This window comes from Lipotes vexillifer, unplaced genomic scaffold, assembly GCF_000442215.2.
Source record: "Lipotes vexillifer unplaced genomic scaffold, Lipotes_vexillifer_v1.1 scaffold236, whole genome shotgun sequence".
Lineage (NCBI taxonomy): Eukaryota > Metazoa > Chordata > Mammalia > Artiodactyla > Lipotidae > Lipotes > Lipotes vexillifer.
In genome coordinates, this window is record NW_006773295.1 from 2,300,234 (window position 1) to 2,312,223 (window position 11,990).

The 11,990-nt window shown below is 50.6% G+C and overlaps 2 protein-coding genes across 4 annotated transcripts in view; one reads left to right on the forward strand and one right to left on the reverse strand.

Annotated features, from left to right (window-relative positions):
- Window positions 1-8,756, forward strand: part of SART3 (spliceosome associated factor 3, U4/U6 recycling protein) — a 33,208-nt gene extending 24,452 nt beyond the window's left edge. The window contains exons 13-19 of one of the 3 annotated variants that reach the window (XM_007448241.1): window positions 1,389-1,501; window positions 2,422-2,498; window positions 3,086-3,254; window positions 4,914-5,374; window positions 5,961-6,113; window positions 6,968-7,158; window positions 7,820-8,756. In XM_007448241.1, coding sequence (XP_007448303.1) covers window positions 1,389-1,501; window positions 2,422-2,498; window positions 3,086-3,254; window positions 4,914-5,374; window positions 5,961-6,113; window positions 6,968-7,158; window positions 7,820-7,982 — 1,327 coding nt within the window. In that variant the 3' untranslated portion in view covers window positions 7,983-8,756. The remainder of the gene's footprint in view (window positions 1-1,388; window positions 1,502-2,421; window positions 2,499-3,085; window positions 3,255-4,913; window positions 5,375-5,960; window positions 6,114-6,967; window positions 7,159-7,819) is intronic. The other 2 variants (XM_007448242.1, XM_007448240.1) reach the window with 2 other exon arrangements.
- Window positions 8,757-11,447: 2,691 nt separating this feature from the next.
- Window positions 11,448-11,990, reverse strand: part of FICD (FIC domain protein adenylyltransferase) — a 2,324-nt gene continuing 1,781 nt past the window's right edge. The window contains exon 3 of the mRNA XM_007448243.1: window positions 11,448-11,990. This exon is cut by the window's right edge and continues 7 nt beyond it. Within this exon, the coding sequence (XP_007448305.1) occupies window positions 11,448-11,990 (543 nt within the window).

Consider the following 11,990-nt stretch of genomic DNA (forward strand, 5'->3'; position numbering starts at 1 on the left):
AGCAAAATTTATTAACGAGTCATAGTCATTTGCTTTCTGGAATCTGAAGCCGTATCAATGAATTTTTCACTCTGTTGCATTAATATCCATTGGTCTGTTTTGCACTGAGCAGACCTTTTATCCACGCATGATTCTGTGACATGTGTGGTGTGTGTGGAAAATGCTGACTCATTAGGTCCTGCAGCTCTTCCAAATATTGATGCGTTTCATTATCCCATTTGTTATATCTGCACTGATCTTTGTAGAAAAGCCTTACAAGTAGGAAGCTGTCAGACTCACGGTGACAGATACAAATTTTCCAAAGCTCTAATTTTCACTTGAAAGCTCCAGTCTTATCACCGTCAACAAAAACTCTTAAGTGGTTTTCCTTGAAGTTATAGCCTCACTTCGTTAATTTTTGAAAATGTCTAGCAAATACTCAGGTCTGAATCACCATAGTTTTTGTCACTCAGCTGTTCTCTCAAGTGAAAATGATGTTCCATGAAAAAAAGTAACTAGTCCAGCTTGCAACTCAAACAGTAACCCATTATTTCTTTGCTACAACCATTGTACTTGGGTATAAAGAGGTGCTTTGATGTGTGCATCCCATTTGTCACACAGAATATTAACAAGGTGTGCACTGTCTTGATTTGTGCTAAGAGCCACTGTAGCTTTTGCACTGTCAGTGCAAATGTCAACACAGTGGAAAAAGTCCAATAAATGTTTCAGTATTATTATGAAAGTAGTTTTGACTTTGCAGACCTCCTGAAAGGGTCTTAGAGACCCTCAGTTCAGGGGTCTGAACTGCTGCTCTAAATTTTTTCTGAGTGTCCTAATATGTATTTACAATGTTTATGTATGTTTATAAAAAACTTTAAAACAGAAATGAGAACATAGTATCTCATAACTGCTAGGATGAACAGAATGTTGTTTTAGATATACTGTCCTGATGAGCAGTATATATTTCCATGTCATTGTAGGAAGATCTGACTCTAGGCATGAAATCTGACAGTCCCCTGTGTCAGTGACTCTCCCCTCGAGTGGGACCGTGTCCTAGAATTTCTCTAGGGACTTTATCAAGTCACCCACAGCTCTTGGATTGCCCCATGCGTTGCACGTGTGAATGCAGTAAAGGCGGAACGCCTGGCTGAGGACCACTGTCCCCAGTGTGTTTTCCACTAGCACTGACTTGCTAAGGGAAAGAGTGGCTTAGAAGAAAGCCTTCATTTTTGACTAGAGGGGCTCTCTGGGAAAAGGAGAAAGCATTAAAAGTATCAGTAGCACAAAGAGCGTGGCATCTCAGAAGCGGTGGGCTTTGATGCCATGATGTTAGCTGTGTGAAGACAGCCCTCCCTCTGCGCCTTCTGCTTTGTGTGCTGGTGGCCCCAACTGTGTGTTTTCCGCCTTAGGGCCCACGGTGACACTCAGCACTGCAGGAAGGCTCTGCACCGGGCCGTCCAGTGCACCAGCGACTACCCAGAACACGTCTGTGAGGTGTTGCTCACCATGGAGAGGACAGAAGGTGGGGACCTCGGTGTGCTGCCTCTGGCTTGGGATCTGTCCCTTTTGCCATTTGGTCTCAGGTCTGTAGGCTTAAGGACAGACTGTGTTTACGGCTTCAGCCCCTCAAGGGGCCTCTCTGATGCGACTGTCACGTGGTGCTCGCCAGTGAGAGGGGGGAGTCCTGTAGCCCTCCTCAGACTCCACGTGCCAGGGGGCCCGTGACGATGCTCTAGTGCAGGCCTCTCGAGGCTCTCTTTGGTGGGGGCTGTTGTGTGCGGCATCCTTGGCCTCCCTCTACCCAATAGGTACCCAGTAGCGCTTTTCCTGCCCCCAGTCCTGACCACCAGAATCACCTGCAGGCGTTGCCAAGGGGGTCCCTGGGAATCAGGAGAGACTGTGCTCCAGCACAGCGCCGAGAGGCACACGGCGAAATGCGCTCCCTGGTCACGTGTGCCTCTCTCGTGAATTTCAGAGCCTCAGTGTTCAGTTTCCATGGGCGTTAGTCTGGACTTCGGGGTATGAACCCCTCAGAACTGGAGATAGACACCCAAACAGCAACAACAGTAAGAAAAACACCCCAGCATTTCTCATTTGAGGAGCTCTTAAAATCTTTCGGTCTTAGTACAAATGTCTTGTACCTTTTGCATTAGAATGTTTTCATAATCTTTGCCACAGAGAGCCCATAATAGAACCTATTCTGGTTTTCAAGTCTCTTTTCTAAAAGAGAACGGATGTTCTAAACACACCTGGAAGGACTATTTGAATTCTGAAACTTGAAACCTATACAAATGAAATCTTAAAATGGGGAGCCGATTCTCCAGTTGTTACTGTTTGATGAAGAGCTTTCTTCTGGAGGTGCGGGACAGTAAGAAAATTTTATATTATTATTATATCCTTCAAAATCTGAAGAAGTGAAAGTTTGCTTCTCTTCCTCTCAAGGTACTTTAGAAGATTGGGATATAGCCGTTCAGAAAACCGAAACTCGACTGGCTCGCGTTAATGAGCAGAGAATTAAGGTAACGATGCTCTTTATTTCAAGTCTTTGAACCTCTGAAAACTATTTTGACTGTTTGGTATGAATGTTCCTTGTCAGAACCTTTGGGGTCGTCCTGAGAAATGTCTTTTACTCAAGAGTATTAACTGTGAAATGTTTGAATCAACATTTAAGCCTGTCATCTTTTTAGATCGGCTTAAAACTTTAGTCCCAACGATAGATACAAATCCAAAACAGGAATTTTGGCCCTAAAGGTTATTGGAATAGACGAAGCAGCTAAAAGAGGAGCCTGACATACTTAGCCCAGCGGTTGGAGCATGAACACCCCCAAATAAATCAGGGCCTCAGTTCCATAGATTTTTTTTCTTTCTTTTGGTGAGTCATTCATGGGGCTCTTGTGAGACATACCGTAGACTTGAGATGCGGCTCCCAAGAAGCCTGAAGAGGCTGGGGCTCAGCTGGGGAGGTTGGGAGCAGCCCTCCTCCTCGTCCGCTTCCTGGTCGCCTCCCTTCTCCCAGGTGGTGGCCATCCTCCCTCTCTTCCATCACGAGTCAGTAGACTCCATGTAATCGCCACATACAGTGATGCATCATATCCCGATTTTCCAGGCTGCAGAGAAGGAAGCAGCCCTCGCCCAGCAAGAGGAAGAAAAGGCTGAACAGCGGAAGAGGGCCCGGGCAGAGAAGAAGGCGTTGAAAAAGAAGAAGACGGCCAGAGGCTTGGACAAGAGCAGAGCTGGCGAGGATGAGGAGGAGGAGTGGGGCGACGATGAGGAAGGTGAGGCCTGGTCGGACATCACCTGGGACGTCCCGGAGCTCCGGACAGGGTGCAGAGCAGCACGGAGAACCTTTTTGCATTTGAGAATAAGTTGCTTGCGAGGTGCCCACCACCCTCCCTGTCCCTGCCTGCCCTCTACGTGGGTGCCGGCTTGACTCCAAGGCCCTGTGCCAGGTGCCACCCCGTGTAGACACACCCCTGCCCATACTCCCTGGGCTTCGCTCCCCACCCTGTTGCTGACACCGCCGTCCCCTTCCTGAGTGGGGCCTCCTCTCCCTCCATGGGCTCCCACACCCCACCCTGTCCCGTCACTCCCCGAGCATGGACGCTGCCTTATCCTCAGGCCGCGGCGACCCGCACCGCCGCCGCAGCCGGGCCCTGCAGTGACACCAGCCTTACTTGTCCCCACCTGATGGTTTTGACAGGTAGAATTTTCCAGCCAGTGTTTCTGTCACCCCTGCCATTTCAGGCGTGGGCAGGTGTGGGTCAGATTTGTTTCAGCAAAATCAGTCAAGGTAAAGAATTGGCTCTAGACCCTAAAGGACACTAAACATTTTTCTAGTTCAGAGTTGTCAACCAGAGGGAAATAGTAATGGAGTCATTGTTCAGCTGACCAAGAATTTCTCCCCGAGTCTTTTTGGGGCCTTCAGAAATGACCGTGGGTAGCTCACTGCGCTTTAGGGCTTCTGGTTTAGCAGGGGAAGGCAAACGGGACCTGTGACCGCAGTGACGTGTAATAGGGACTTGGGGAGATGTAGGTGTGAATCATGGTGGAGGCCCGGGAAAGCACTAGGGGGCCTGCAGGAAAGACTTTTTGGGGAAGTGACACTGCACCTTGGCATCTGGAGGAGGAGTGTGAGAAAGAAGGGAAGGGGCCAGCCAGCCAGGGTCATCAAAGCACAGGGCACAAAACAGCCTGGCATTTTCTCTGAGCAGCAAGTGTCTGGCTTTGGGCCCTGATGCATGGCAGAGGGCTGGGTGCTGGGGTGGATGAGGCTGGGGCAGCAGGCAGGCCAGCAGGTCCAGTCAGGGTGCCCTGGTATGCAGCGTGCCACGGTCAGGCTCCATCGGGAAGGCATTGGGAAACTGATGGGAAGGTCTGGAAGCTGGGGGCCCTCACCAGTTGGGTTTCAGTATTGTCCCCCTGGAGGCAGTGGGAAGAGTGGGTTGGAGTATAATGTTAAGTTCTGTTGAAGGACACAAGACAATCGTGAAGGTGGGTAGGAACCGTAGCACCACTTGGTACTGCTTCCAGGGGTGGCCCGGGGAGCACATACTTCAGTGTCACCGGAGGTGCTTGTTTACACGCGGTCCCCAGGCTCTATCCTCCCCTCTCTGCCCTGGGCTGTCTAGGATGGGGGTCCTTGGGATTTGCCAGCCCAACTTGGAGACCCACTGACCTCTCATGATTAAGCGTGGCCGATGAGGACTTAGGTTATCACTTGCACCTGAGTTCGTCCCCTCACACGAATGTAACTGGCGCCCGGAAGGGAATGGGATGAGTCTCGGGCGGGTCAAGAGAGACCTGGCAGAGGGCGGTGGGGGGCGGGGCGTATAGGGGGAAGAGCCCTTTCCCTGCCAGCTGCTCCACTTGCACAGCTCACCGACAGGAAGGGGCAGTTAACTAGTAGTCACTGCTTTTCTCCCGACCTACTGTAGAGCAGCCTTCCAAGCGCAGGAGGGTGGAGAACAGCGTTCCTCCCGCTGGGGAAGCTGAGCCGGGCCCAGAAGCCGACCCGGGCCTCTCTGGGAGCAGTGCCCCTGCGGCCGCAGAGCCTCCCTCTGAGCAGAAGGAGCAGCGGGCGGCCGCCCGAAGGAGGGATGTGCCCAAGGTGCTGCACGACAGCAGCAAGGACGGCGTCACTGTCTTCGTCAGCAACCTGCCTTATGGCCTGCGGGAGCCTGCCGCCACGCTCCGGCCGCTCTTCGAGGCCTGTGGGGATGTGGTCGAGGTCCGCCCCATCTTCAGCAACCGCGGCGACTTCCGGGGCTACTGCTACGTCGAGTTTAAAGAGGAGGCGGTGGCCCTGCGGGCCCTGGAGCTGGATCGGCAGACCGTTGAGGGGCGGCCAATGTTTGTCTCCCCCTGTGTGGACAAGAGCAAAAACCCAGACTTCAAGGTAGGTTTGTGGAATAAAGCATGCCTTGGTAGGGTTGTGGAATAGAGCACGCCTTTACGTAGGGTTGTGGAATAGAGCACGCCTTTATGTAGGGGTGCCGTAGGATGGGGTAAGCGCTCTTCCTGCAGCAACTCATATTTAGAATACACGTGGAACATTGGTTAAGAACGAAACTTTGGCGTTAACCGGCTCAGTTCTGTTCTGGTTCACTGAGGTCTCAACTCGGGGCTGGGTCACTTCGAACCGGCATTACTTGACAGAGGACGGTACAGTTAGGAACTGTGTGATGGCTGCTTGCCGTTGGATGGTTAGGAGTGACGGGACTGTGCCAGGTGTTCTGTATGTTACCTCATTGGGTCGTCACCCAGGCTCTGGGGAAAGTGGCTTCACTTGCCATTTTACAGAGGAGGAAGTGGAAGCTTCGAGAAGTTGATTGACTTGCCCAGGGCGAGTTAACAGTTCCCAGCACCCGGAGCCAGCTCTGGGCTCTGGCTGGGCCAGGCCTGTGGACGAGGCCTGACCCCATGTCGTGGGGAGCTGGGTTGGGCCTCGGGTCATGATTTCCTCTCCCCACTCCTCCCTGTAGGTGTTCAGGTACAGCACTGCCCTGGAGAAACACAAGCTGTTCGTCTCGGGCCTGCCATTCTCTTGCACGAAAGAGGAACTAGAAGAGATCTGCAAGGCCCACGGCACTGTCAAGGACATCCGGCTGGTCACCAACCGGGCCGGCAAACCCAAGGTCAGCGTCTGAGCAGACGGCAGTCGCCTCCCGGAGTCTGGGCGAGCCTCTGTTCAGAGCTTACTTGGTTCTAGAGTGGGTTCTGATCTGTCTACTGGGAAGCAGATGAGAAGTTAACAGAAGGATAGGTGCGCCAGGTTCTTTTTCCATTTGGAGTCAGATGAACCTGTATGTGGCTCATTGTACTAAAAAGAATAGGGTGTTTGAAGAAAGACTACCACGAATTAGCAGGGGCTCCAGTGCAGCTCCCAGGCTGTGGGGCCTTGGGGTGAGGTGCCCCCCTTTGCAGTCTCCTCCCTCCTGCCCGGACCCCTCTTTTCACTAGGTCTCTGGCCATCTCCCCAGGTCCCTGCACTGGCTTCCCCCTTACCACGTCCTCCCCTTCTCCGGTCCCCTCAATCTCTTGTGAAATCCTTGACCACGTTTTGAGTAGTGGTTTAAGAAGAGTTTGGTTGACCTCTCAACCCCCGTCCCGTTTATCCAGGTTAATCGAGAGTTGAAGAATGTGAATAAGGGCGTCCCCAGGCATAGGGACATCGGGGCTCACCTGTGTCCAGGACACCTCATCCATTTGCTAGATTTATGCTGGTCTATTTCTCTCCTTCCTTTCTTTTTTTGGCTGGAGCAAGCACAAGATGCACTGAACTTAAAAAGTTATCTGAAGTTAGTCAGTTGCAGAAATAGGGAGGGAGACTAGGGCTGTGAGACCTGTAGACAAAGGATGGCGGTTGTCGGGGCCGGGGCGGGGGGGAGGGACCCAAGGGTCGGGGGCCCGCCCTGAACTGGCCAGTGGACCTCAGGGAGGAGGTAGTGCCCTGCAACACTCACCTGGCCAGGCTTTTGCAAACTTTCAGGGCCTGGCCTACGTGGAGTACGAAAACGAATCCCAGGCATCTCAGGCCGTCCTGAAGATGGATGGCATGACTATCAAAGAGAACGTCATCAAAGTGGCTATCAGCAACCCGCCTCAGAGGAAGGCTCCGGAGAAGCCAGAGGCAAGGAAAGCCCCGGGGGGCGCCATGGTGCCGCGGCAGATCTACGGAGCGTAAGTGTTGTGTGCTTGTTGGTGCAGACTTCGTCCTGGCCTGCACCACAGTGACCGAGTTTCCCCTCAGCGCAGTGAGTTCAGACAGAAGGTCAGGGCCTGGCATCCCTGGGGCGCTCACGCTCGTTCCCAGGGCAGGGTGTCTGCAGCAAGTGCACGCTGAGGGCCAGTCTGGAAGTGGGACCCTCTGTCACGTTCGCTGGTTTACACTGGTGATTTATTATTTTTATTAAGACAGTGATTATGTTAAAGTCCCCTTTGGCAGGTGAATCCATATGTGTAGGTTCCAAACCTGACAGCCACATGCTTGCCGTGCTAATCTATATCTCCACCTGTAATCCAGATAGAAGCTCTGTTCTCACCCGACAGGGATGAGGCAGCAGGGTGCGAGGTTATTTGGTGAGGTCTGCAAGTTTACAGCCATTTTTATCCACCCTATGTGCGACGCTATTACACAGATGTGGCCCTGGCCAAAATTGTGGAAAAGGCAAAGTTGGTTAAAGTGATTTTTACCTAATAGCCGAAGTCAGGGAGAACAGGGCTCGTCTTATTACCCTTCTTGTTTTTTTTTCACCTTTTACCTTGGGGTGATCTAAGACTGTTCTGGCTTATTTTCATCAGTTGTCGCCTCAGAAGGTCCATGCATTGTTTGCTCTTCCAGGCGGGGGAAGGGGAGGACCCAGCTCTCTTTGCTGCCCCGCGCCCTGCACCGCCCAAGCGCCACCGCAGCCCAGGCTGAGAACGGCCCTGCCCCACCGCCGGCGGCCACCGAGGTACCCAAGATGTCCAATGCCGACTTTGCCAAGTTGCTTCTGAGAAAGTGAGTGGGACTGTGTGAGAAGGGAAATGCCTTACTTGATGCTGGCCGGGAAGACGCCCGGTGCCCAGCTGCGCCCTGGCTGTGCAGGACCCAGTGCAGCGCCCGTGACCACACGCTTGCTCTGGTTTAGGTAGGACGGGAAAAGGGTGTCCAAGGAAAAAAGAGGCTTTAAGTGCTCCCTCATATTGAGGGCGAGAGGACGAAAACGGTCACTCCACAGGCTGGGTGCAGGGTGCAGTTTCCTAAGATGTGTCTTAAAGAGTGAGAAACAGAAGTGAAACGCGAACACACCGTCTTGAGACCCCCTTGTCCAAATATTTTTGGCCACCTCTGGTCCCCTTTTTATAAGACACTTCTCTTACACCCTGCACAGCACATGTGCCCGTCACTCTTTTAATTTTTAAAAGACAAAATGGCAGATGTTAGTAATTCACCAGAATGGCCTATTTTAGTAAAGGGGTGGGGGCAAGGGGCATCACATAAAAAACATCTGATGGGCTTTTGTTCGCTGGGGGCTGTGCGTTTTTATATTACGTATTTGTAAATGACACGTCAACCCACTGTTTTGTTTCCTAAAAGCAAAATACTTGTGACATTTGTATAGGAATTCTGTGCGCCATCTGCTATGGACGTTTTTCTTTGCCTAGTGACTAGTGAACTGTGTTCTTTGTCTAAATACTGAGTTTCAGCCCTTTGGTTTTGTTTAAATAGCATTGTCAAGTGCAAACTTAAATTCTCCCCATTTAGCTTTGTTTATTAAACTGAAGTTCTCTTAAAAACTTCTTGTCAAGAGGTACTCAGATGTGCATTCAAATATATATTTTGAAATGGGTGTACCTTGGTTTACCTAATGGGTGTGTAAATAGAACTTTTGTAAGTCAAATCCGCTTGGCACTTTGATTTAAACCATTTCTGCTGTGATATCTTCAGTTTTAAACTTCAGTTTACAGCAGTTTGCGCTTAACAGCTTTCAAGCTTTTTTACCCACATCTTTTATCCAGTATTTATTGCTTTGAAAGTGACACTGGCAGTTCAAGTAGGGGAAACTGACTTCATAAAAGGCACTCTGGGGAAAAAAATCGGAATTCTTTCCTATGTCATGAAAATCAGCTCATTTATCTGTTTCTAAAGGTTTTATGCATCATTCAGGCTTTCCTATATTTTCTAACTTAACATTTTTAACGGACAATTTGAAACAGATAAGTAGACAAACCAGTAAACTAAGCCCCCATGTGCCTGTCATCAAGCTTCAGCATTGCCCAGCTCGTAGCCCGTCTTCATCTCCACCTCCTGCCCCTCTTGTATCCCCTGTGTTCTGGAGGGATATCCCAGACACCATTAGCGCTCACCTAATAATACTGTAGCACGTATCTCTACGGACTTAAAGGCCGTGGTTTTATCATTTCTAGAAACATTAGCAGTAATACCTTAATGTTATCAAGCATCCAGGCAAATCTCCAATTTCATGTTGTTTTGTAAATAAGTTTTTTATTTGATAGGTTCTCTGTACCTCATCTTTATCTTCTGCACAGAACGTTTGTTAGGTGTTTTTGAATTCAAGCAGTGGCTGTGGAGCAGTCCGAAGAACCTGTGTTCTCTGGGATGGCCGGCCATCCACTTCCCTGCAGAGAGGCCCGTTCTGTGGGTGAGAGGATGTGGGTCAGTCGGGGACCAAGGGGCCGTGGACCTTTCCTTAGCAGTCCAGGTCACGTGGTGGTAAACTGTTTTGTTCTCTTGCTGTTGCCAATCCTCTGACCTCACTTCACCCTCTCAGATGTCCACAGGGGCTTTTACAGAGGTGGACCTTTCAGACTCGAGCAGGACCCGATTTAGGTGCAGGGTGTTGACTGTTCTAGAAATAGATCTTCAGGAACGTAGGAGTGGGTTTATGTAGTCCTGGCCGGGGGGTGGGGGGCTGGGGGGGGGAACTGATGGTAAATAGATACATGAAAAACCATTTCAGCTACTCCTGTTTTAGTGCAAGATCAGCGATACATCCCTGTCAACATAACCAACCAGTTCTGTCTCGGTGTCTTGTTCAGTTTTCTCCCAGAACAATATAAAGAATAGGGCTAAAGTTCTGAAAGAATCCCTCCTTCCGCCTTAGGATTGATGGGAACATCTCTTGAATAAGGTAGGTAGCAAAGTCTCAGGCATTTATGTAACAAAATACTTTATTAGTAATTTGTTAAAATAATACCCTTCACATAGCTAAAGTGCAAATTTCTCCCTCTGTACAAAGCAAGCACTTCTGTCAGGCTTCCTTGGTGTGCTTACAAAGAGCAAGACGATTAGAAGAGTTAAGGTTTAAGAAATACCTTATGGCAGCATACAAATACAAAAATAGTTTCTATCAAGGTTTGAATAACTGTCACTTGGGGCCATTTCATGCATCTTTTCACTTAACTAATCTTTCAGAAAATTACTCCGTGCTCCATTCAGACTAAACAGCAGCAGCCAACTTGGAAACTTGGCTTTAGTTACATGTAACATTTCAAGTTGCTAGGAACGTAAGGCCACGCCAAGGCAATCTGCTCTGCTTCCCTGAGGGGACAGTGGCTGTGGGGCAGGTGAGTGGATTAAAGGGACGCATCCTGGCTGTGGTCAAAAGTGTTTCTCGGCTCCTGTGAACTGGCGCTCTGACTCCTCACAAATGCTTGTTGGGTACTGACTAGGCGTCTGTCTTCAGATGTGTCCTAATGCACATCTGGTCTGAATTGCTGCAAATGTGAGAAACCAATACAAAGAACCCAGGATAGCCACGCCCCTGTTCTTAATTAGAGAAAACAGTCGATGTGGCAAAATAACAGCCTCTGGTACCGGAGTTTGCAAACTATGGCTCAAAGAACCTTCCTTGAAATAAGTGAGTTATCGTAACTAGATATGTTGTAAACGTTCATTTCATATCTCAGAAATTTGCGCTACCGGTAAGGATTAGTCACAACACTAACCTCTTGGTAGGGGAGCCAACACCTGTACAAAAGGAAGCTTTCAGTCACTTCTCACAACTGCGACCGGGTTCTCCTCAGCCGTGCGGACTTCTCTCAGGTAGTCAGCGACCCTCGCGGCCGGTTCCAGAAAGGGCTGCAAGGGGTTACTCCTCCGGACCTCATCCCACAGCTCCCCCACCTCAGTGCAGATTCTGCTCCAGAACCCGTGTTCTGGTCACACAAGGAGCACTGATGTCCCCAAAGCCTGCTGGGGCCACCCCAAGGATTGGGGCCACCAGCACAGACAGCTGACAGCACACATTTACCAGCTCAGAGGAAAATAAATAACTGGGCTCAATCATAAGTTATCTTAGGGACAAGGCTTAAATAACTTAGTTTTCTTCTTTAAAGAAGCATTTGGAGGTAAAGAATAAGTTTCTTACCCATCTCCTTTTGCTCCGGGAGATGACTAAGTTTCTAGAATTGCTGAGTTTCTTGGATTTATCCCCCCCTTTGCCACCAAGGGAGGATTTAGAGCGTTAGGGCTTCACAGGCAGCGTCTCCTTGAACCTAGAGCAGTTGGGTCTGGCCTCTGGCAGTGCCACAGGGTACTCTGTGGTGGCAAAGAGCAGGGTGTCCAGGGTGGTCTCCGTGCACTTGGCAATGAAGCGGATGAACGGCCTCACGTCGCCTTCGTTGGCCACCTCCAGCACGTGGTAGTACTCGGACCTCTGCTCCTTGCGGATGGTGATGGGCGGGTAGCCCGCCTGCATGAGTATGAGGTTCATGAGCAGGCGTGAGGTCCTGCCGTTGCCGTCGATGAAGGGGTGGATGTAGACGAGTTTATAGTGGGCCAGGGCCGCAAACTCCACCGGGTGCAGGTTCATGGCGTCCTCCGAGTTGAGCCACTGTATGAACTCCTGCATCTGCTTCTCCACCTCCTGAGGGTGCGGCGGGACGTGGTGGCCCACCAGGACCTGGGTCATGCGAAAGCGGCCAGCTTCCACGGGATCCACGTACCCCAGCACCCGCCGGTGGACCTGCAGCACGTCGCCGATGCTGACAGAGCCGATGCGGGAGAG